General features: G+C 39.2%; 1 protein-coding gene and 1 pseudogene across 2 annotated transcripts in view; both read left to right on the plus strand.

Moving 5' to 3' along the window:
- Nucleotides 1-26,134, plus strand: part of LOC138077682 (lysozyme C, tracheal isozyme) — a 73,903-nt gene extending 47,769 nt beyond the window's left edge. Inside the window, exons 1-5 of one of the 2 annotated variants that reach the window (XM_068969799.1) lie at nucleotides 878-948; nucleotides 20,891-21,125; nucleotides 22,306-22,470; nucleotides 24,106-24,181; nucleotides 25,378-26,134. In XM_068969799.1, the coding sequence (XP_068825900.1) occupies nucleotides 907-948; nucleotides 20,891-21,125; nucleotides 22,306-22,470; nucleotides 24,106-24,181; nucleotides 25,378-25,444 (585 nt within the window). In that variant the 5' untranslated portion in view covers nucleotides 878-906 and the 3' untranslated portion in view covers nucleotides 25,445-26,134. Of the gene's footprint in view, nucleotides 1-877; nucleotides 949-20,890; nucleotides 21,126-22,305; nucleotides 22,471-24,105; nucleotides 24,182-25,377 lie in introns of those variants that run through there. The other variant, XM_068969800.1, reaches the window with a different exon arrangement.
- LOC138079368 (U6 spliceosomal RNA) lies at nucleotides 2,121-2,220 on the plus strand (annotated as a pseudogene).
- Nucleotides 26,135-26,368: the final 234 nt, after the last annotated feature.

Genomic DNA, 26,368 nt, shown 5'->3' on the forward strand with positions numbered 1-26,368 from the left:
ATGTCAGGAACCTCTGTCTACAGTTCTTCAGGCACTCTATCAGATCTAAGCTAAACAAGGCTGTGGTCCATGTGATCAGTTTGATTTGTTTTCTGTGATTGTGGTTTTCATTCTGTCTGCCCTCTGATGGATAAGGATAAGAGGTTTATGGAAGCTTTCTGATGGGAGAGACTGACTGCGGGAAAACTGGGTCTTATTCTCATAGGCAGGGCCGTGCTCAGTAAATCTGTAATCCAATTTTCTGTTGATGGGCAGGACTGTGTTCCCTCCCTGTTGTTTGCCCTGAGGTTAAACTCTGGTGGAGGTAGTGAAGATAATGACAACCTCCTTCAAGAGGTCCCGTGCACACACTGCCACACTCAGTGCCCCCGACCCTGCACAGGCCACCACTGACACATGCCTCTGCCAGAGACTCCTGGACACTCTCAGTCTCTAGTGGGGTCACTGTTCCTTTTTCCTGGGTCCTGGTGCACACAAGATTTTGGTTGTGCCCTCCCAGAGTCTGTTTTCCTAGTCCTGTGTAAGCTCTGGCAGCTCTATGGTGGGGTTAATGGTGACCTCCTCCGAGAGGGCTTATGCCATACCCAGGCCTGCTGCACCCAGAGTTCCTGCCCATGTAAGGCCACTGATGACCCATACCTCCACAGGAGACACTCAAACACTCAAAGGCAGGTCTGGCTCAGTCTCTATGGTTTCCTGGGGTGCACAGAGTTTTGTTTGAGCCTGCTGAGCATCTCTGGCAGTATGGGGTTTGATTCTAAATGCGATTTTGCCCCTTCTGCCATCTTGTTGGGGCTTCTCCTTTGCCTTTGCATGTGGGGTATCTTTTTTGGGTGGAATCCAACATTTTCCTGTTGACAGCTGTTCAGCAGCAAGTTGTAATTCTGGAATTCTCACAGAAGATGAATGCAAGTCCTTCTACTCCACCATCTTGGATATTATATGAAGGTGAGCTTAGTTTATTTAAGTAAAGCTGGTCAAGGTAAGTTTTTCTTTTTTCTCTCCAAACTGTAAATGCATAAAGTTTTATCAGGAAGGATTTTATGCATGGTGCTTATCAAAGAGACTGGTCAGCTGGGACACATACATGAGCTTTCCAGGGAGGGACTATAGTACCCCATAGAAATAGCCTGTCTCCAATACTAGGTGAACGATGTAAGCATTAAACAGTTTACAGCAGGAAAAAAAAAAAAAAAACCCCCACATCTTGTCAAAGTTACTACTTGTGGACTAAAACAAAGGAGACATTCCCACTAGAACAGAAATACACTTTAATTCATTGAAAAGTGCAGCAGTGAACAGAGTCCTATGAGGAGCACTTTCTAAGTCAAATGACTCAGATGACACAGAGCCAGGGCAGAAGAACTTCTAGGAACAGATGATGCAAACACCGGAATTCCACAAAGTCAATGGGACTTCAGTGGGGGTAAAATGAAAGAGCCAAATGTTCCCACCAAATTCCACTGGTGCATCAGTTTAAATACTCTTTTCTTTCTCTTAATAAGGATCCTGGACAATTTATCTTCTTATGTTAACAACACTAGTCCTTAGACACTTAAAAATAAATTTAAGGACATTTCTCACAGATTAAGGAATAACTTTCCATGAATACCATTACTAACAAAAACCCTAATGCTGTCAATTAAAATATATTTTGCAACAGCACTGTTGGTCAAATTCAAAGATTTTGAATGCCTCAAAAGGCATTCTCTACTTTTCAGTTGTAGGGAATGTTATTGTATCTGAGGGAGAAAGAGCTTTGTAATAGGAAATCTTATAAGGCAAAATCTCTGTTCATTCCCAGGACCTCTGTTTATTCTGAATGGTCACAGTTTCCTATCCCCATACATATGGACCTGGTCTTCCTAAAGGAAAAATAACGAAAATTCAAATCAGTATAATTAAGAGAGACATAAAGCAAGCCTCTTGCTGTGGGGCCTTTGAACATACCATTCTGAAAAATTTTGGTGCATTGTGTGGTCTGCTAGACATTTAAAAATAAGTTTTTAACTATAATCTGAGGCTTCTTTATGAAAGATGATTTTAGCATAGATCTAGAATGAAACCAGTCCAAAAGAAAGTCCCATCAGAGGCCATTCAAAAATGAGAGGTGCAGTTATTTGCTTTAGCAGCACATATACTAAAATTGGAATGATATAGACATTAGCATGGCCCCTGCACAAGGATGACATAGAGATTAGTGAAATGCTCCATACTTTTTAAAAATTAAAGATACAAAAAAAGGGCTTCAGTGCATCCCCCACCCCCTCAACACAAACAGAAGTCTGCTGAGTGTAAGAGCAGCCTGCGATCTGTGTCACTCTTACCTGCTTTCAAGAACCAGCATCATATAGATGAATAATATGACATCACAGTACGAGACCTGGTAAGAGTTGGCTTCTTTTTATTCTGGAACAACTAGGCCGACTTTCATTAATGTGGGAGCTGACTGATTAATGTTAAGAATCAAAGCATAGAATAAAGCCAATAACCACACTCAACACTGTAGTTTGCTTTTAGTTACAAACTGTTAGAATTTCTTTTCATAAAATGTTCACGGCAGAAGTATTAATTTCACTTCTAATTACTACCAGGGTTATTGGGATTGTGTGAGGTAAAGGAATAAACCCAATGGGTATTAACCCAACATGGAGATCTGAAATTGTGATAGAAAGTTACTTATGGCCATGTCTTACAAAGGGCTAAATGCCCAACCTAAGACCTTACATAAAGCTAAAATCAATGACTGCCTGTGTTGGTCAGCTTATGAACCACAGTTCCTCCTCCCCTGCTGCCCCACCACCAATTAGCCTTCTTGTGAAGACAATATAAGAAATGGTCTTCAAGCCAAGAGACAGAAATGTAGGCATTCTAAACAGTGAGAAAACGTCAAGATCTAGTTTTGACAGAGGAATAGTGAACGAAGCCCAAATTACACAAGATTCCAAAAACTCAGGAAGAAATTATCTGAAAAGGAAGAAGCCGCATAGCTGGTATTTTGTTGTAGTTTAGTGGCTAAGTTGTGTCCGACTCTTTGTGACCCACAGACTAGAACCCACCAGGTTCCTCTATCTATGGGATTTCCCAGGCAACAACACTGGAGGGGGTTGCCATTTCCTTTTCCAAGGGATCTTCCCGATCTAGGGATCGAACCTGGGTCTCCTACATTGGCAAGTGGATTCTTTACCACTGAACCACTAGGGAAGACCAATTGGTACTTTACATCAACCCTAAGAAATTCTTATTTTGTAACAAACGAACTGAATGTCAGCAAAATGTAGAGGGAGTGTCATAACTTCACACATGGCTTCCAGCTGGGCAGGCACTTACTACACCTAATTTACAGCCCTTCATCAACCTGTTAAAAGCCCTACCTACAGAAGGCCCTTGAAAACACAGCTTTCACCAACCTTTGGAAGTTCTTCTCTGCTGAAATACTTAACCCACTTTATTTTTCAGATTTCAGAAGACACTCATTCCTTTGATACCCCCTGGTGTTAACTGGCATTCCATGTGGTTAGCAGTCACTGCCAAGTAGATGTCCATTCCCTTCAGTAACTACCTGGAATTAACCTATACCAAGAGAATGCTACTGTTCTATTTTAACGGAGCACCAGTACAGAATTCCCCCCAAATGAACATATTTTGAATTTGTGACCTTACCATATTGTATGGATATTATAAACAGTGTATTTCTATTAATCTAAAAAACAGTGGCCTTTGTTCTTAATCAGATGGTTCAGCTCTGATGGTTCTTCAAGCCATGTGATATTAGTATTTTTGATAGTGAAGTGCTCAATCTGGAATGCTATGCAGGTCCTCTTGATTTTAGGTCAAGCTGGATACCAAAAACATCCCCTCCCCCAAAAAAGCACTGTCATTTATCTGAATGGATTTACAAGTCCAGACTTTGACCACATGGGGAATAACAGAAACCTGGCTCCAGGACAAAAAGGGTTTGGTGAGAACAAAGACCTCGGGAGTCTGACAATACTCAGGAGTATTGTCATCAGCTGAATAAAGGGAACAGGGACAGCCGCTCCTGACACTCAGGCAAAGTTCACAGCGTAACACATTGCACAAGGAAGTCAGCTGTTTGGGTCGCTTTTCCAAATAGGACTTAAAGCCAGTCCAAAGACCCCTTCCAGGTGTGGTCTTGAAGACTAGCTTCAGACAGCTACTCCAATCACTTCATCAGAAAGAGATGAGCAGGGATCCAACCGCAGAGATACTACAGAAGCTGTTTTGAAAACCTTTGAGTCCTGACACTACCATGATTGCTAAACATGAAACGAGGGTCAAACCTATACCTGGGGACAGAAAAAGAAAAAACAATGTGACATTAATTGTCATGAGCCACTGAGTACTTCATTCAGAATATTAACTGGAAAGACTGGCAGGAAGGGATACAAAAGGAGCAACTAAATCACCAGAAGAGGATCTAGTGGGAAAGTCTAGTACAAAGCAGGAGTTAGTAATTAGAGTATTCCATCATAAGTCAACAAATACAATGAAAGTGAAGAGAAGTGTAAAAACAGAAAGCTAATCTTGATAGGTGTTAGGAGGAAAGGTTTGAGCTTTTGTTTTTTGTATGTGTGTGTGTAGGGGGGGAGGCAATCCCTAAAGTATAAAACAGCCTGGTGGAAGAATCTAGTCCTTGCTTAAAGCCCTTCTAGTATTTTCAAAGCCCTGTCATCTTTTACAGTTTAGACACACAGACTGTGGTAGGTACGAGTACAAGCGTGCACCTCAGACAGGAGATTGAATCTGGCTCATTATGAACTTAGGTAAGTCACTGACCTCTCCCGGCTGTCGATAAAGCTGGAAGGCAATTCATGTAAAATGTCTGGCACATAAAAGCACTTATTTCTCATCTGAGGGGACGTCAGAGTCAATGCTGATGGTAACCTGGCAGACATAATGAACACAGACTGGCTGGAGGTTGTGTAGTCTGGAAATAACATTGTATTTTATTTTTATCTGCCACCTTGTGGGACAAACTAACTCCCTTAGCATTATTTTAGAGCAGTGCTTGGCCAACTTTGTTCAAAAAAGGACCAGATAATAAGTATTTTAGGGTTTGTTGGTTGCACAGTCTCTGTTGCAACTAATCAAGTTTGTTGCTGAAGTGTAAAAGCCATTTCAGGCAATACATAAATGAATGTGTGCATTGTGTTCCAACAGGGAGTGGCTGCAGTGGGCCTGTGATATCTAGTTTGCTGACTCCAACTCTAGAAAATTCTATAAGCCTAAATGTTTGGTAGGTAAGAATAAGCTACAGTTAAGGAATTTGAAAGAAAACCAGGTGGAGTTTAAATAGCTCAGGCTAACATCACCAAGGCCAGAATCTAGAGTCTTAGCTATAAGCTGTCAGAATGTGAGCAAGACAGTTAGTTTTGATTAAAAAAAACTACTGACTTCTCTGTTGGTCCAGTGGTTGTAGTTAAAGAATCAGTCTTAAATTCAGGGGTAGCAGGTTTGATCCCTGGTCAGGGAACTAAGATCCCACATGTCATCCCACACGAAGAAACTAAGTCAGCATGCCACAACTACTGAGCACTCAGGCAGCAACTAAGATCCACTGCAGCCAAAGAAATCAACAGACACTAAAAATCAAACCAACCAGTTTCATGGAAAAGGGCTTGAGAGACAAGGTGTTGTTGAGACCATCTGGACTATGTATGTGATGGAGCTCCATTAAAGCCTCTGTATAGGCCTAAATATTCTATTGAGTGGGTGCAGAGATCTACTCATCTTGAGGCTGCCTAAGACAAGCTTCTCATAGAAGGAAGCTGAGGCTTGTTGAAGTAAGATAATGTGCTGAAGAGCAACTTGTTTTGAGAACAGAGACAAGATGGCAGAATAGAAGGATGTGAGCTCATTCTTTCTCATGGAAACACCCACATCACAACTAATTGTTAACCAAAAAACACTGGAACCTACCAAAAAGATATCCTATACAGCCAAAGACAATGAAGAAGCCTTAGCAAGACAGTAGGAGGGGTGCAACTGTGATAAAATTAAATTGCACACTTACCAGGTGGGTGATCTACAAACTGGAAAATAATTGTATCACAGAGGTTCTCCCACAGAAGTGAAAATTCTGAACTTTGTGTCAGACTCCCCAGCCTGGGGTTCTGGCATCAGGAGGAGGGGCCACCAGAGCGTTTGTCTCTCAAGGCCAGGGTTTGATCACAGGAATTCCAGAGCACTGGGGAAACAGAAACTTCACTTTTGGAGGGTGCACACAAGGTCTCAAGTAACTTGAACTGAGACATGGCAGACATAAGGAACACAGACTGGCTGCGCAAGACCTACCTGCTGGTATTGGAGGGCCTCGTGCTGGTATTGGCAGAGGTGGGGGGCAGCTTTGGCTCACTGCAGGCATGAAGGCACTGGTGACAGTAGTTCTGGGAGTACTCACTGGCGTGAGCCCTCTCAGAGGCCGCCATTTTTTACCAGGGCCTGGCCCCACCCAACAGCCTATAGGCTCCAGTGCTGGGACCCTTCAGACCAAACAACCAGCATGGCAGGAACACGGCCCCTCCCATCAGTATACAGACTGCTTAAAGTCTTCCTGAGCCTATCAGTTCAGCACAGTTCAGTCGCTCAGTCATGTCCGACTCTTTGCGACCCCATGAATCGCAGCATGCCAGGCCTCCCTGTCCATCACCAACTCCCGGAGTTCACAGACTCATGTCCATCGAGTCAGTGATGCCATCCAGCCATCTCATCCTCGGTCGTCCCCTTCTCTTCCTTCCCCCAATCCCTCCCAGCATCAGAGTCTTTTCCAATGAGTCAACTCTTCACATGAGGTGGCCAAAGTACTGGAGTTTCAGCTTTAGCATCATTCCTTCCAAAGATCCCAGGGCTGATCTCCTTCACAATGGACTGGTTGGATCTCCTTGCAGTCCAAGGGACTCTCAAGAGTCTTCTCCAACACAACAGTTCAAAAGCATCAATTCTTTAGCACTCAGCCTTCTTCACAGTCCAACTCTCACATCCATACATGACCACAGGAAAAACCATAGCCTTGACTAAACGGACCTTAGTTGGCAAAGTAATATCTCTGCTTTTGAATATGCCATCTAGGTTGGTCATAACTTTTCTTCCAAGTGGTAAGCATCTTTTAATTTCATGGCTGCAGTCACCATCTGCAGATTTTGGAGCCCCAAAAAATAAAGTCAGACACTGTTTCCACTAGCTGCCCACTAAACACACACATTGATACAGCACCCCCACCAGAGTGACTAGACCCAGCTCCACCCACCAGTGGACAGGCACCAGCCTCCCTGACCAGGAGCTTGCACAAGCCTCTTAGACCTCATCCACCAGAGGGCAGACAGCAGAAGCAAGGAAAACTGCAACCCTGAAGCCTGTGGAACAGAAACCACAATCACAGAAAGTTAGACAAAATGAGACAGCAGAACAATATGTCCTATATGAGAGAACAAGATAAAATGCCAGAAGAACAGTTAATTCAAATTGAGATAGGCAATATACCTGAAAAATAATTCAGAGTAATGATAGTAGAGTTGATATAAGATCTGGAAAAAGAACAGAGGCACGGTTGGAGAAGATACAAGAAATGTTTAAGAAAGAGCTAGAAGATCTAAAGAACAAACAGATAAACATTACAAAAACTGACATGGAAAATATACTAGACGGAATCTATAATAATAAATGAGGCAGAAAAACGGATAACTGAGCTGGAAGACAGAATGGTGGAAATCACTGCCATAGAACAGAGTAAAGAAAAAAGAAGGAAAAGAAGAAAGGACAGTCTAAGACCTCTGGGACATTAACATGTCAACATCCACATTATAGGGGTCCCAGATGGAGAAGTGAGAGAGAAAGAGCCCAAGAAAATATTTGATGAGATAATAGCTGAAAATTTCCCTAACATAGGAAAAGAAACAGTCACCCATATCCAGGAAGCACAGGGAGTCCCACACAGGACAAACCCTGGGAGGAATACACTGAGACACATATTAATCAAACTGACAAAAATTAAAGACAAAGAGAAAATATTAAGAGCAACAAAGGAAAACCAACAAATAACATACAATGGAATAAGGTTATCAGCTGATTTTTCAGCAGAAACTCTTCAGACCAGAAGGGAATGGCACAATATATTAAAGGGATGGAAGGGAGGAACCTATAATCAAGAATACTCTACCCAGCAAAGATCTTATTCAGATTTAACAGAGAATCAAAAGCTTTACAGACAAGCAAAAGCTAAGAGAATTTAGTACCACCAGACTATCTTGCAATAAATGCTACAGGAATTTCTCTAGGTGGGAAAAAAAGCCCCAACTAGAAACAAGAAAATTACAAATGAGTCAGCTCAGTGATCAAGGCAAACATAAAGGTAGGAAATCATCCATATACAAATATAATATCAAAACCAGAAGTAGTGAGAAGACTATAAGCAGATATTGGAAAAACATCAGAAATTAAAGGACTAGCAACTTAAAACCATGTTGTTTACATATAGACTACTGTATCAAACCTCACGGTAAATGCAAACCAAAAATCTACAATAGATACACACACACAGACACACAAAGGAATCCAAGCATAACACTAAAAAGTTAGTCATCAAATCATGAGAGAAGAGAAAAAAAGAGGAAGGGGAAAAACAAAGACCTACAAAAATAAGTCCAAAACAATTTAAAAAATGGCAGTAAGCATATACATATTAATAATTACCTTAAATGTAACTGGATTAAATGCTCTAATCAAAGACATAGACTGGCTGAATGGTTACAAAAACAAGACCCATATATATGCTGTCTATAAGAGACCCACTTTAAATATAGGGAACTGAAAGTGAGGGGATGACAAAAAGGTATTCCATGAAAATCATGACATATCAGACAAGACAGACTTTAAAATAAAGACGGTTACAAGGTACAAAGAAGGACACTACATAATAATCAAGGGATCAATCCAAAAAGAAGATATAACAATTGTAAACATATGTATGCACCCAACATAGGAGAATCTAAATATATAAGACAAATGCTAACAGCCATAAAAGTAGAAACGCACCATTAACACAATAATAGTAGGGGACTTTAACACCCCAGTTTCACGAATGGGTCATTCAGATAGAAAATCAATAACAAAATACAGACCTTAAGTGACACTTTAGATCAGATGTACTTGATTGATATTTATAAAGCATTCCATCCAAAAGCAGCAGAAGACACATTCTTTTCAAGTGCACATGGAACGTCTTCCATGATTGATCACATGGATCAATAAATTTAGGAGAGCCTCAGTAAATTTAAGAAAATAGAAATCAGTATCTTTTATGTTCACAACTCATGAGTCTCTTTATTCCACAATAAGATTAGAAATCAACTGCAAGAGAAAAAAACTGTAAAAATCACAAACACATGGAGGTGAAACAACATGCTACAAAACAACCAACTGATCACTGATGAAATAAGAGAGGAAATAAATTTCTAAAGGCAAATGAAAATGAAAGCACATCGATACAAAACCCATGGGATACAGCAAAAGCAGTTCTAAAAGGAGATCACAGCCGTAGAATCTTCCCTCAAGAAACAAGAAAATTCTCAAATAACCTAACCAAAGGAAATGGCAACCCACTCCAGTGTTCCTGCCTGGAGAATCCCAGGGACGGGGGAGCCTGGTGGGCTGCCGTCTATGGGGTCGCACAGAGTCGGACACGACTGAAGCGCAGCAGCAGCAGCACACCTAAAGCAACAACAGAAAGAAGAACAAACAAAACCTAAAGTTGGTAGAAGGAAAGAAATCATAAAGATGAGAGCAGAAGTAAATGAAATGGAGATGAAGAAAAAAATAGAAAACATCAATGAAACTAAAAAAGCTTGTTCTTTTGAAGATAAACAAAACTGATAACCATTTAGCCAGACTCATCAAGAAAAAACAGAGTGCTCACATCAATAAAGTTAGAAATGAAAAAGAAGTTACAACTTACACCACAGAAATATAAAGGATCATAAGAGACTCCTGTAAGCAACTATATGCCAATACAATGGACAACCTGCAAGAACTGGACAAATTCTTAGAAAGGTACAATCTTGAAAAACTGAACCAGAAAGAAATAGAAAATATGAACAATCACAAGCACCGAAATTGAAACTGTGTTTAAAGAACTCACAGTGAACAAAAGTCCAAGACCATATAGCTTCATAGGCAAATTCTAACAAACATTTAGAGAAGAGTTTTCATGCCTATTCATTTAAGACTATTTTTAAAAAATTGCAGATGAAGGAACTCATTCTATGAGGCCACCATCATACTGATACCAAAATCAGAGAAAAATACCACAAAATAAAAAGAAAATTACAGGTCAATATCACGGATGAAACTGAATGCAAAAATGCTCATCAAAATACTTGCAAACTGAATCCAACAATATGTTGAAAGAATCATACCCAAGTGATCAGATGGGATTTATCCCAGGGATGCAAGGATTTTCCAGTATTCATAAACCAATCAGTGTGATATATAACATCAATAAATTGAAGTATAAAAACCATATGATCATCTGAATAGATGCAGGAAAAGCTTTTGACAAAATTCAGCACCCATTTATGACAAACACTCTCCAGAAGAGAGAACATACCTCAACACAATAAAGGTCACACATGACAAACCTACAGCTAACATCATACTCAGCATCAAAAAGCTAAAATATTTCCTCTAAGCTCAGGAAAAAGACAAGGATGTTCATTCTCACCACTTTTATTCAAATAGTATTGGAAGTCCTAGCCAGAGCAATTAGGCAAGAAAAAAATAAGAGGGTTCCAAATTTGAAATGAAGAATTAAAACGGATTATTTGCAGATGACATATACAGAAAATCCTAGAGACTCCAAACAAGGAAACTGCTAGAGCTAATAAATGAATTCAGTATAGTTGCAAGATACAAATATTAAGATAAAAATTTTTTTGTTTCTATATAGTAATAAACTATCAGAAAAAATGAAGGAATTTAATAAATAAAATGTAATATTCATATTTATAATTGCATCACAAAGAATAAAATAGTGCAGCCTTGGCAAACCAACAAGGTGAGCACAGCTGCCTTCCCAAAAGAATAAAATACCTAGGAATAAGTTTAATCAAGAAGGTGAAAGACATGCACACTGAAAATTAAAAGACACTGATGAAAGAAATTGAAGAATACACAACACAAATAAATGGAAAGATATTCCTGTGCTCATGGACTGGAACATTAATATTGTTAAAATGTCCATACCACCCAAACTACGATACAGATTCAATGCAATACTTCTCAAAATGCCAAAAGCATCTTTCAAAGAAATAGAACAAACAATCCAAAATTTGGATGAAATCATGAAAGACTCCAAAACAACAGCCAAAACAATCTTGAGAAAGAAGAACAAATCTGGAGGCATCATGCTTCCTGATTTCAAACTATCAAAGAGACATTAATCAAAATTCTATGGTTGCTGTTTAAGTCGCTCAGTCTTGACTGTTCAGTCGTTCAGTCGCATCCTGCTCTTTGCGACCCCATGGACTGCAGTATGCCAGGCTTCCCTTTCCTTCACTATTTCCTGGAGTTTGCTCAAACTCATATCTATTGAGTCGGTGATGTCATCCAACCATCTCATCCTCTGTCGCCCCTTGTCCTCCTGCCCTCAATCTTTCCCAGCATGAGGGTCTTTTCCAGTGAGTCAGCTCTTTGCATCAGGTGGCCAAAGTCCTGGAGCTTCAGCTTCAGCACCAGTCCTTCCAGTGAATATTCAGGGTTGATTTCCCTTAGGATTGACTGGTTTGTTCTCTATGCTGTCAAAGGGACTCTCAAGAGTCTTCTCTGTCAGCACCATAGTTTGAAGGCATCAATTCTTTGGTATTCAGCCTTTTTTTATTGTCCAGCTCTCATATCCATACACAACTACCGGAAAAACCATAGCTTTGACTATACGGACCTTTGTCAGCAAAATTGTGTCTCTGCTTTCTAATACACTGTTTAGGTTTGTCCTAGTTTCCTATAGACATTAAAACAGACATATGGAGCAATGGCACAAAATAGAAAGCCTCATGCATATATGGTTTGGTAATTTAAGACAAAGGAGCCAAGAATATCCGGTGGGGAAAGGAGAGTGTCTTCAATAAACAGCTCTGGGGAAACTGGCAACCACATGCCAAAGAGTGAAACTAGACTACTATCTTACACCATACAGAAAAATTAACTGAAATGGATTAAAGAATGCAAAACTAGCAACCATAAAAATCCTAGAAGGAAATATAGGTTGTATGTTGCTAGACATCAGTCTTGATGGTGATTTTTTTGAATCAGACTTCATAAGCAAAAGCAACAAAAACAAGTGGAACGACATCAAACTAAAAAGCTTCTGCACAGCAAAAGGAAATCACTGACAAAATAGAAAGGCAACCTACTGAATGGGTGAAAATATTTAAAATCATAGATGAGAAGGGGTTACTATCCCAAATATGTAAAGAATATATATAACTTAATAGCAAAAACCAAAGAATTAAAAAATAGGCAGAAGATGTGAATAGTTTTTCAAAGAAGACACACAGATGGACAACAGGTACATGAAAAGATACAGGTACATTTTCAGCCCGACTACTCATGAGGGAAATGCAAATCAAAACCCCTGGAATATCACCTCATACCTGCTAAAATGGCCACCCCAGCAGTCCATTGGTTAGGACTCGGTGTTTTCACCATAGAGATCTGGGTTTAGTCCTTGGTCTGAGAACTAAGGTCCTGCAAGCTGTGCAGTGTGGTATGGCCAAAACAAAAAACAAACACAGACAAACAAGGGTGTGAAGGAAAAGAAACGCTTGTGCACTCTTGGTGGGAATATAAATGGATATCGTCACTGCAGAAAGCAGTATGGAGGTTTCTCAAAAAATGAAAAATACAACTACCATATGATCCAGCATTCCCACTACTGGGTATTTATCTGAAAACAATAAAACATCAATTTGAAATTCCACTTTCACTGCAACATTATTTATCATAGCCAAGGTATAGAAGAATATCTATCTATCCATCAATAGACGCATGGATGAAGAATACGTACAAATACAATAGAATACATACATACAATGAAATACTTTTCTGCCATTAAAAAAAATGTATTTGCCACTTGTGACAATGTGGATACCCCTTGAGGACATTATGGTAAGTGAAATAAGTCAGAGAAAGACTGATTTCACTTATATGCGGAATTAAACAGGAAAGAAAACCAAGCTCGTATAGGGAGAACAGATGGTTGGTTGCCAGAAGTGGGATAAGTGGGTGGAGAGTGGGAGAAGTAGGTGAAAGAGGTCCCAATGTACCAATTTCCAGTTATAATACAAGTCATGGGGATGTAATGTACAGCATAGTGACTATAGTTAACAATACTCTGTTGCATGTTTAAAATCTGCCCAGAGTACGTGTTTAACATCCTCATCCCAAGAAAAAAACTTTGTAACTAGCTTTGGCAATGTATGACTAATATAATGACCAAACCTGATTTACCAAGGGAAACTGGGACAAACCTTTTGCCAAAACCTATCTGATTGTAGGTACCTGGACAGGGCAAAGCTCTCCAGTGGTAGAGGCTAAATTCGTCTGCAGCTTCTCTCTGCCCCTGACACAAGGCCCACTGGTGCATTCAGTCCTCCGGTTTATGAGTACTCATCACAGACTAACATTTGCTTTGTTTCTTAACATGAAATTGTAAGAAAGTCTAATTGATCAACAGCCTTGTAACTGAGGTCTAACTAAAATCCAATTAGCCATGGGCAGGGCACAGGGTAACATATACATAGAACTATCCTTTCCAGGGCTAAGTGAGGCAGGGCAGGGAGTCTCTTTGCAGGCTGGCCGTTGCTCTCAACTGTGGAAGTAATCTGTGTAACAAGAGAGAACTGTGTACCTGGACATACCTCTTCAGTCTATGAAATACTCTGAAGAGCTCTAAGATTTACAGTTATTAGTATCTGAAAAAACATGGGTGCTTGATAAAGTAGGAGATTCTCAGGGCTTAGTAGCAGCTTTGGGGTGAGGTACAGAAAAATCTTCCTTTCAAAAGTCAGCACCTCCAGTAGTTCTGCAAGTGGTCCATAAAGAAATTGGGTAATTACCTCACTTTTGTCTTGAAGTATGATCCAACAGATCTTAAACACCAGCTTTTCCGAACTAAAAGCTACATAGAACTTTCCCCCTAAGAACTACAGTGCCTCTGCTTGGCTCACCTTGCTTGCAAAACAACAGAAATTTTAAAAGCAAGCCAGGGGTGGAGGATGGCACGAAGGTGACACAGGCGTGACACAAGGGACAGAAACACCATTCCCGGCCTCACCCACACCCTGCACACTGTCTTCCTTGAAGCATGTACCCTTCCCAAACACACAAACGCCTGCAGAAAATTTGTCTGGAACAAAGGCAATGAGGCCTTGGGCTTTTCTGAAGGATGACAGTCAAGTTCCTGGATTTCTAAGCCTGCCATGTAAATTCTCAGACAAGCATCTTTCATCGTTGCTGTTGTTACAATCACTAAGTTATGTCTGACTCTTTCATGACCCCATGAACTGTAGCCCACCAGGCTCCTCTGTCTGTGGGATTTCCCACACAAGAACACTGGAGTGGGCTGCCATTTCCTTCTCCAAGGGATCTTCCCAAGCCAGGAATCAAACCTGCGTCTCCTCCATTGGCAGGCTAATTCTTTACCACTGAGCCAACAGGGAAGCCTCCATCTTTTATTAATCAGGCATTCAGTGACATGCTCAGTTTTACCTATAAGTCATGGACTTGGAACATTTTCCTTGAGAGATCACACATGCAAGAAAAAGATTTGAATTTAAGCTATCGCCTCAGAAGTCAAAGATTCTGACTTGTGGCAAGACACCTCAGGGTGCTACTCCAGAATGACTAGAAGTTTAGCAAATTTTCTCTCACTTGAAAATCAGAACGCCCTCTCGAGCAGAGTCTCCTAGAACTCTTCAGAGAAAAGGAACTGCACAGGGTTTAATTAATCTCCTGTGTCCACACGGGGTGGCTAAAGCGAGGTAGGGGTTGCACACACCAGGCCACAAGCAGACCTGTGGCTGCTGAAGAGAGAGGAGCATCCACGGTAAGCCTCGTTGCCTAGAAAGATCAAAACCAACTCTCCTGGATAAAGGGACTCCCTCCCAGACACAAAGCCAAAACCCAACTTCTATGACGTTTACAGACTCCTGATGTTTTCTGTTTGCGTGCGAACTTGTAAAAATGCAATTCTCACCTTTCTCAGAAAGTAGAAGAGGAGCTTTCTAAGTTCAGCAGCCACCAAGTGAGTAACAAAGAACTTTGGAAACCATAACTAAGATCAGAAACTGTAGCTAGTAGGGGGAGGTCTGTCCTCTACCTGGTCATTCTAATCTTGTAGAATTAAAGAGAAAGATCTGCTGAAAACCAAACCAAAATGATACCAAACCCCCAAAACTTCCTCAAATCCAACAAAAATCAGAAGCTAAAAACCTGCAGATGGAATTAATACAGTTCACTTGACAGTTATTTATCCTGCCCACTCCTTTTGAGCACCATCTCCACCATCAACCCCCTGCCCCATATCTCCCCCAATCCTTATAAAAGCTGTTTTCTTAACTCAGCACTTAATGAAGCAAGTACTGATTCACTCCAGACAAGTGTATACTTTCAAGAGTTTGCATACTCAGTTTCCTGAGTTTCTTTAGAGAGGCTCATTCTTGATGAGGAAGTAAAACTCCAGCCTTTGCAAGTATTTGGTGGCTCCTGGGAACTGTGACTTCTCCCTGAAGCTATTCTTTTCCTGGATCCAGGGAATTCCCATACTAAAAATGAGCACAACGAACACATTATTTGATTATCTGCCCCATCATTTTCTTGCAGAAAACAGAACCTTATATACAAAAACAGAGGTAGGCGTCTCCTTCTCTGTAGCTTAGAATAATCACTTAAATGGAATGCTAAGTGAATAGCAACGGCAAAAGGATGATACAGCACTCTGACATCAAGCCTGTCCTTCCATTTCCCACAGATCCTAACTCTACTAACTGGTCTGTTTCAGATGAACTTCCTGTTAGAGGCACTCTGATGGGCATTTAACAGGTAATTTTACTGAAGTGTTGGGTGGAGCTTACAGGAAAAGCAGGTGGACAGGCAGGGGGGCCTTTTATTCACACCCAGAGGGGCTGTGGGCAAACTGCTGGACTTCAGTGAATTTATGTTCCCTCGTCTGTAAAATACCAATGTTGACAATACCTTTTTCAAGGTGGGTTAAGTGAGCTAATACATATTAAGCTATTCAGAATAACGCCTGGAACATGGCAAGCACTGTCTGAATTCGCTATTACAGTAGAGAAGGTCCCCAACTTCATGTTGGCTTAAGGTTTTTCAACTTTATAATGGTATGAAAGTGGTATGCATTGAGTAGAAAATATAAAATGTGATCTTTTCCCAGGCTAGTGATATTTTTTGTTTATAAGAGTAAATAACCAATATACTTACAACCATTCTGTACCCAGAAAACCATTCTGTCTTCCACTTTCAGAAGTGTATTCAATATTTTACATGAGATATTCAATACTTTGTTTTAAAATAGGCTTTGTGTTAGATGATTTTGCCCAACTGTAGGCTAATATATCTATCCCGGGAAAGTTTAAGGTATGCTGGGCAGAACTATGATGTTTGGTCAGTTAGGTGTATAGTCTACATTCTTTGACTTCCTATATGTCTCATTTACAATAGGATTATCAGGATGTAACCTCACCATAATCAAGGAAGACCTGTAAATAGACTCCCCTTTTTCAATAACCCAGGACTCCTGATTAAGATCACCAGACAGAGTCCCAGAACACTGAAAATTCTTGAGAACTAATCTTGCATCATAAGAATATTCATTTAAACCATTATCAACTGGTAGCAAATTGCTAGGGCAGGAAGCTAACACATTTTGAGGGATTTAAAATTCCCAAACATTCCCACTACACCTTGAGATGAACTTACAAAAGAATAGCTTTATAAGAGTAGCTATATTCCATTTGTATTATCCCTAAATTCAGATGTTGACATCCTAAAGCCCCAAAGATGATATATTCGGAGGTGCGGCCTTTGAGTGGTTCTCAGGTGGTGAGGGTGCAGCCTTCATGAACAGGATTCGTGTGATCCTAAAACAGACCCCACAGAGACCCTTCTACCTTGTGAAGAACAGCAAGAAAGCACTGGTAATGAACCAGGAAGAGGACTTGTAGAAGAATCCAATGTGCTGGTGCCTTGATCTTGGACTTCCCAGCCCCCAGAGCTGTGAGAAAGAAACTTCTATGGTTTAGAAGTTTAAAGTAAAAGTAGAGTAGTTATTTCTTATAACTATTATAAAAGAATAGCTGGATCTAAACGGTGTTTCTTGCAGGATGGAACAAGTTAAGTATACGCATTCAGATGGCTGAAGCATTTTACCAATATTCGTGGAAAAAATTTTTACTTGTCTTTAATAGATAATCTTATAGAGGCTGTGGACAAAATCTGAAGAAAGAGCTTACGGAAATATCAAATAGCAATTTGTTTTTTTAAAAAAATCTGTCTCTCATTTTTTTGTTCTTTTCCCAGTTCCATGTTTGCTTTAGCCAACATTTACCTCTTAGGATGCTTACATTTCAAAGGCATGGTAAGGTCAACATTTCCAAGGGACTAAGAAAGAATTTCGAAAAAGGAACACAGAGGCATATTTGCCTATTACCAGAAATCTAGGATTATTACCATAATGTTTTTCTTTTCTTTAATGGTTGGATAAGATAGCTCAATCATTTTTTTTCTGTAGTACCTGTCCCAAATATGGGAAGGTCTGGACCTGGTGGGGTCAGCTTACAGAGGAGGGGACAGTCTATCAAGACTTTCTATGCACTTTTTTGACCTTTGTCAAATCTATTTCCTCACTATCAATATTTCCATAAGTTTCACACCAACTTGAGTGCCATCTGCAGTTCTTGACATTTGGTTCTCTGATTTTCCCCTCCTAAACATGTTAAAGAAGTGTTTCGTATATATACAGCCAAAGTATTCTGTATATACTTCTCTCTTCTTTTTTCTTCTTCCTTTCTTTCTTCTTTAATCTGATCTTCCTATAGGTACCAAGAGGACATTTGTTTAAGATTAGAGCTCCCTTAAAAATCCTTTTAGCACGCTTCCCTCGTCATTCAGTGGTAAAGAATCCGCCTTCCAATGGAGGAGACATGGGTTTGATCCCTAATCCAGGAAGATCCCATATGCTCCAGAGCAACTAAGCCTGTGCACCACAATGACTGAGCCTATGTTCTTGAGCCCAGGACCTGCAATACTGAGCCCATGGATCCCAACTCCTGAAGCCCATGTGCCCCAGAGCCTGTGGTCCAAACAAGAGAAGCCACCACGATGAGGATTAGAAGCCCACACCCTAGAGAGCAGCATTTTCTCTGCACGACTTGAGAAAAGCTCACGCAGCAATGAAGACCCAGGACAGCCAGAAATAAAATAAATAAACTTAAAAAAAAAATCCTTTTAGAGACCTCCTGGTGGTAAAGTAGTTAAGAACCCTGCCAATGCAGGGGACATGGGTTTGACCTCTGATCTGGGACGATTCCACATGCCGTGGGGCAACTAAGCCCATGTGCCACAACTACTGAGCCCACGCTCTGCAACTACGGAACCTGGGAGCCTGGATGCAGCCCATGCTCAGTCACAAGAGAAGCCACTGCAACGAGTTCACCCACTACAACTAGAGAGTAGCCCCCGCTAGCAGCAACTAGAGGAAGCCTGCAGACGGCAACGAAGACCCAGAGCAGCTACACATAAATAAGTGAATAAACAAATAAAACGTAAAAAATCTTTTAGGTGTAAAAGCCCAAATCTTCACTATATCTATTTCAGTTCTGACTCCAACCAGTGAGTATTTTTATGGCTTAAAACCAATATTAGGGTTTAGCCATGGATACAAGTGGTGTTCTCTAAGAAATGTAGCCTTCTCAAGATGCAGAGCCTCTGCAGAGAAAGCCTAAGAAAGCACAGACCTTCCTTGTCTCAGGTGACAAATAAACCTCTATCTCTCACAAAGTGAGACATCTTAAATCACTGACCTCCTAACCTGGGTTACCAGCAAAGTGATAATGCTGTGGGACTTTTCCCCTCAGAAGCAGGCAACGAAGGTAGAGACCAAAAAGGCCCCTTATGAATCTGGACACTTTATTAAGACACACTTCCCTGAGAGCCAGCTTGTTTGGACAGAGAATGCTGCCTGTCACTTCATGCCTTAGGCTTCTAGCTGGCTGCTGATGCAAGTGTGACAGAAACCTGTACCCCACAAGGGGCAGAAACCAGAGGGCGCATTCTCACTGGTTATAAAACCAAGCTCTCAATACAGAAGACAAAACAAATGGAGAATCTCATCTTATAGTTTTTCATCCTTATGATAAAGGAGAACATGACTCCATCTGGGAGGCCAAGAATCAGTAACCATAGGTATTGATTACCAAAATCAGATTCACAAGAGTCATGATTCAATATCCATTTTCACAAATGTTTTTCTCCTGCCACTGTGAATTTGGAAAGGGACAAAGAGAAATCTTTCTCCTTCTCTCTTGACTAGGCACTATAGACAGAGAGTTGCGAGACTGACATGGTAAGATCTCTTACCTTCTCCTGGTCTGTTGTCAGTTATCCCTTATCTCAACTGCAGTCTCCAGGGAGAGTGGAGTGTTTCAGCCTTTCACAGTCCCATCCTCATCACTAGAAACTGTACAGGAGGAAACATGTGTTTCCTTTTACCCTTTTCAGTTTTTTGCTGGCGCTCTGTAACCAAAGACAGATTAACAAGAGAAAAGTAAACAAGTATATTAACATATACATCTCATGTATACTTGTAAGAAATGCAGGGATGACTAACTCAAGGAGAAAGCTAGAATGTGGACTTACAGATTATCTTAACCAAAGAACAATATATTTTTAAGTGAGCAACAAGTCAGAGAACAGAGTACTAGGCTTCCAAGAGTTGGGAACTGTGGGACAATAAATACATTAGAAAATAATGGAAGATAATAGCTAGTCAGTAAAGGCTCTTTTGCAGAGTCCTCAGGTGCTGTCTTGGGGTTGATAAGTGTCTAGTGTTTTAAATGATTACTTCCTGCACAAATTTATGTTTTACTTCCAGGAAAATAGAGGGAGGAAGAGGACTTTTCTTGAATCTGCTTCTTCTCAACTGCCTTCAGCTCAAACTAATCCTTGTGCCAAAGGGGAAGATTTTGGGGTGGCATGATTCTGCTATTCTTTTGTAGGTTTTACTATACTGTTTTCTTGCTTTACAATGACTCTTTATGTTCTAACATGAAAAAGTGAAGCAAGACATTGTCAGAAAGGACTTAGGAATGTCCACATGAGGCTTACTTATAACAGTAAAATATTGATTTACAAATTAAGAACTGAGAAACAACCAAAAGAGTCAGTATAGGAATCCGTGATCAACATGGTGCTTTAAAAGCTATATGCCTATCAGAACAACAGGCAGTGTGTCACATTCTTTGTGGAAAGTGTACATAAAATAATTCTAAGTGAAAAAGATGAAGACAACATAATGAAAGCACATAAAAAACTGAATGCAAATGAATGTGAATCAAAGATGGGAGCACATTTTCCATTGTGTAATATGTTCATTCAGGTTTTTTTTTCCTCCTAGTTGCTCAAATTCATAATAAAATAGGAGGAAGTTCCTCTTTGGGCAATAGAGCTAATCCCACTTCTTTCTGAGCAATGTCTTCAAGCTATATCATTTCATTATTTTCTTGCAATTAACTCTTAGGACATCAAAACTTTTAGTGTAAGTGAAGCAATAAACAATCCCTGCTTTCCTCATGTCTCCAAGGGTGGAGCTCCCAAAATGGTCAGAAAAGAAGGAAGTGGAAAGATGTTAAATACCAAGTCCAGCTCACCTGGTCAACTTGGACATTTGGCTTCTGTCAACATGAAGGCTCTCCTTATTCTGGGGCTTCTCGTCCTTTCTGTTGCTGTCCAGGGCAAGAAATTTGAGAAGTGTGAGCTTGCCAGAACTCTGAAGAAATTTGGATTGGCTGGCTACAAGGGAGTCAGCCTGGCAAACTGTAAGTTAACTATTCTTCATCCTTCCAAATAGCCAGCTGTAGAACAGATACAAATTGAGGAAGAAGAAGAAGAAAGAGACTTTGAGTGAATGGCTTTTTTTTTTTTTTTCTTTTCTTGAAGGGTTTGTACATTTACAATGGCTCAAAACATCAGGTCAGAATCAGACGTACCAAGGGAAGGAATGAGGCATGGGAGGGTCAAATTCTACACCATTCTAAGCATGCCAGGTCTTGCTGTACTCCTCTAGTGCCGCTGAACTTGCCAGCTGGCACCTGTAGGGTGACTACAAGATATACTTCAGCCCTCAGCCATTTCCAGCTTGGAATCTGGGTTCTGCAAGCAAGCGTAAGGCAGTATTTTTGTTATTTTTAATCCCCCTACCATGATGCCCGGTAATTAACAGCCACGTTTTATAAAAAATTACATTGAACTCTTAGAACAGGGACTATAGGAACCTATTTCTCCTCAGTCAATATCTACATAAGGATCCCTGAAATGTAGCATGAGATAACATTCTATTATTCTGACTCTGATTCATTAATTATTTTTCATTTTCTTCCACAGAATTCAAGATGTGCCCTAAGGAAAAGTTCCCTTGTATTTCAGTCCATACCTGTCAATGTCAACATTGTATTTTTCAGAGTGAATTCAGACAGTTCTGCTCCATAACTATTTTTTAATAAATGAGCAAATGGCTAGACGGATGGATGGATGACATAGTCTTTCCTGTCCTATGATTCTTATTGTCTGGATTGTAATTTGGTATCCAAATTCACCTTTAGGTATCATAAGAAATTTTCTTTCTCCTAGTAAATCCTTATTTTTCCTAGTACAAAGATTTTTTCATTAGCATATGCATCGCTGCTAGTGACCAAACCCGTTTAACCACTCTGTTGATTTTTCTATTCTAGGCTCAATCTTACCAGGGGCATGGGAGCAATGGAAGACACAGCTAGTTTAATATTTTTTACAACGTGTTATCTTGTTTCATTAGTATTAGCAAATGATTTGCTAACAGAAGAATTCTCCTAAGGGCTCCTAACACCAAATGTTAAAATATTTACAAGTAAAATATATCTTTATCCTCCTAAAATAAGTCATTAGTAAAATAGAATTGTGCTATGAAATATAAGTCATATGATGTTGCTGTTTATTACTAATAATACATTTTTTTTTCAGGGATGTGTTTGGCCTATGGAGAAAGCCATTATAACACACAAGCTATAAACTATAATCCTGGAAGCAAAAGCACTGATTATGGGATATTTCAAATCAACAGCAAATGGTGGTGTAATGATGGCAAAACCCCAAAAGCAGTTAATGGCTGTGGTGTATCCTGCAGTGGTAAGATAAGATAATGTTGAGTGATGGCACAGGGCCCATTTGGTGGTACCTATAAGAAGAGAGATTTAGTACAAATGAAAAGGTCTTGAAGAGTTCAGGAGGGACCCAGAAAAACTCCATCTTAACTTCTAGAAACTGCTTTATCACCTACCTCATAATTTCTTAAGTAAGAAATTAAAAAGCTGGTATCATAGAAGGTTGCTGTTTGCTGACATACAAGAGTTGGAATGATCTATCACTGTATTATAACTGGACATGTTGATGCTTTGTAAAGAACAATGCCATTCCTACTAATTTACCTGGTTTGGGAGAGGTTTAGGGATAATTTGGCTGTGTGGTCTTTTTTCAACTTTGTCATATTTACTTCTTTTATGTATATATTATATAGTAGGGTATTTTTTGTTGAGTGATTTTAAAGTGAATTAGAAACATTATCACATTGCATTCCTTAATTCTTTAGTTTGCATATCTAAAACATACACTTCCTATTTAATCACTGTCATTCTAACAAGTTAATATATGGATTTGTTTTTAAGTGGAGTAAAACAAATGTTCTATTGAGTTCCTTTTAAAACTGAGATAACATATGCAATAGTTAGGGCTTCCCAGGTGGGGCTAGTAGTAAAGGACCCTCCTGACAATGCAGGAGACATGAGATAGAGGTTCAATCCCCAGATTGGGAAGATCCTCTGAAGGAGGGTATGGCAACCCACTCCAGTACTCTTGCCTAGAAAATCAACATGAACAGAGAAGCCTGGGGGGCTATAGTCCATGGGGTTGCAAAGAGTCACACATGCACGTGTGCACATGCAATATTTATTGCATAAAATATTGGAGAAGTATTGCAAATTTGATATTGTTTCATTTTTAATATTAAAATTCCTAATAAAGAAGATTAGTTTCTAGACATATCTTTTATATAGAGTTAGTTTAGTTTAAAAAATTATCTGTATTATACAATAATCTGTGATCATTGAATAAAAGTTCTACTACCCAGAGGCTTATGACCACAGTAACTTGTGGTATCCACATCTTCTTTCAGAATACACATCACTCACGTACATGAATGTAAAAAGCTATATAATCTACATCTGTACCCACATACAAACATGTAAGCAATATGCTTCAACAAAAATGAAATTGTACTATATTTACTACTTTACAATTTGCTCACTATTACACAATATCATTTTTCTCAACAAATATCAATCTTATTAATTTGTATTAATCCAACTCTGTATTAATACATACATCTTGGGTACCTCACTTATTACTTTTCTTTTTTTGGAATAAATTTTCCAACTGCTGAGCAAAAAACTGCTAGACTGGTTTCTGCTTGTTTGTTTTTGTTTTGTTTTCACAGTGTCCAGTGAAAAAAGAACCTTCTATCATATTAGTTAACAGTTCCAGAGCTTCCAATGACTTTGGCAAATGAAAAACAGAATGCTTTATTTCATGCCAAATGGGATAGAATGGAGAGAGAGAGTTTTCTCCCAATATTCACAGATACAGGGACTCTTAAAAAGATAATTTTAGTTGTTCTTTCCTCAGCCTAAGAGAATAAAGCTGGCTGAACCTAAAATTTACATGAATTTCTGTGAACGTTGTCCTCATTTCTCACCACCTCTTTTTCAGCTTTGCTGAAAGATGACATCACTCAAGCTGTAGCATGTGCAAAGAAGATTGTCAGTCAGCAAGGCATTACAGCATGGTATGTTCTTTTTTTGTTTTTGTTTTCCATACAGTGTTGTTAAGATGTAATTGACACACAGCACTTCATAAATTTAAGGTGTACAGCATAATGACTCACATACATCATGAAATGATTATCACAGTAATTTTAGTGAACATCCATGATCTCAACGGATACAAAATTAAAGAAACACAATGCAATACTGTTAAGCAATTATCCTTCATTTAAAAATAAATTTAAAAAAACAAAATTAAAGAAAGAGAAGAAAAAAATTTGTGATGAAAAATCTTGAGATTTATTCTCTAATCTCTTTTCATATGTAAGACACAGCAGTGTTAATTATATTCCTCATGTTGTACATCACATCTCCATTGTTTACTTATCTTATAATTGGAGGTTTGTAGTACTTTCCAATGCTTTCATCCAGTTCCCCACCCCTCACCCCCACCCACAATACCCACAATTGGTAACCACAAATCTGATTGATTTCTTTTTCTGAGTTTGTTTGTGTTTCAAGTATAATGAACCTTCAACACTATGTAAGTTCCCTTCACAGAGCAAGATATGGGTTAAGCATTAAAGGAGAGATCTGGGGTCTTCCCTAGTGGTTAGGATTCTATGCTTTCAATGCAGGAGGAGGGGATCTGGTACCTGCCTGGGGAACTAAGATACCACAGGCCATGTGGTGTGGCCAAAAACAGGTGTGTGTGGGAGGGTAGGGAGCAGTTTTATCTTACTGTTATGAGAAAAGTGTGGGAATATTCTCTAAGACCAAGGGAATTGAAAATTGAAAATCTAAAACATTAAGATTTATGCTAAACAGTGTATTACATAGAAACAATCTACTTTAACCTCAATTTATTTGAAGGAATTCCAGAGTTTTTAAGTTTTTCCACACTCTACCAATTCTTTGTCATCTCTTGAAATTATTTTTGAAAGTAAATAAATATGGAATACACTTTGCAGTTGTGTTGTGGACTACACAAGACTCAACATTTGTGTTCAGCATTCTGTGCTCTAGTGAAGCCTTGGGGAGATGTGAAGGCCTTGGTATACATGTCTCCAGTTAATAAATAAGCAACACTTGGATCTGTCTGTATCTTGTATTTCATGTACTGATTAACTATTTTGTTCTCACAAAGGATTTGAAGTATGTATAACACAATGAAGATATGTTTCAATCTTATTATCATTTGTTTCATCTTTCTTCATAGGGTGGCATGGAAAAACAACTGTCAAAACCGAGATCTCACGAGTTATGTTAAGGGTTGCAGAGTGTAACCGTGGAGTTTTCATCTTCAGCTCATTTTGTCTGTTTTTCATATTAAAGAAATAACAGTTGAGTGAAAGATTATACTAGCACTCTTTCAAACAAATAATGTTTTTACAGAAGCAGGAGCACGTGGTCTTTCTTCTAAGAGGCTTGATGTTTACCTCACATGTTTATTGTTTGATATTAGGCCTATAAGATTTTTCAGCTTGCTAACAGAATGAATGCTGGTGAATATTTGTCTAAAATCTTCATTATCAAATATATCTCTAGTACATTTAGTTCTTCAAAGGGATAACCCAGACTTAATCTTGAATGATATAACTACTCCCTAATATTAAAGAAAATATAACAAAAGAATATCTCTAGGTAAATGGATCTTAGGCAAAGTCCCACCTGTGTAGGCATGTGAACTATCATCTGTTCAGTCAAAAAGAGCAGAATGTCAAATGGCTAAAAATGGGAACAGCCCCAATCAGGAATTTTGTTTTCATAAATGTGACCTTTGGTTTAAATGTTTTAGTAGAAATGTTGCATTTACACAGCTTTTTAAAAATAAACTCACAATTGATACATCCACCTATTTTAGCCTTTATAAAGAACTCATTTATGCATCCTGCTGATCCTGAGGAATATAAAGAAGGATTAGATGAGCTGTTGATTTTCCTTAGTTTTATTAGCTTAAATTCATGCATTATGACTAAATTCAGAGGCAGATGAGTTTGCAAGCATTGAATTAATTGCTATTAAACTGATGTGAAATTATGCATGTTGTAAAAGAAAAACATTTTCATTAAACGCTTTGCAGTTCATACCTTGTCTTCCTTTGTTTAGAGCAATTTAATGCCTCTGAAGAAATACGTATATATTGGGAAATAATGATCTGACACTTAGTATTTCCTACATCCTCACCTGTACTGAAACAGGTGGGTACT

Source organism: Capricornis sumatraensis, chromosome 4 (genome assembly GCF_032405125.1).
Source record: "Capricornis sumatraensis isolate serow.1 chromosome 4, serow.2, whole genome shotgun sequence".
Taxonomy (NCBI): domain Eukaryota; kingdom Metazoa; phylum Chordata; class Mammalia; order Artiodactyla; family Bovidae; genus Capricornis; species Capricornis sumatraensis.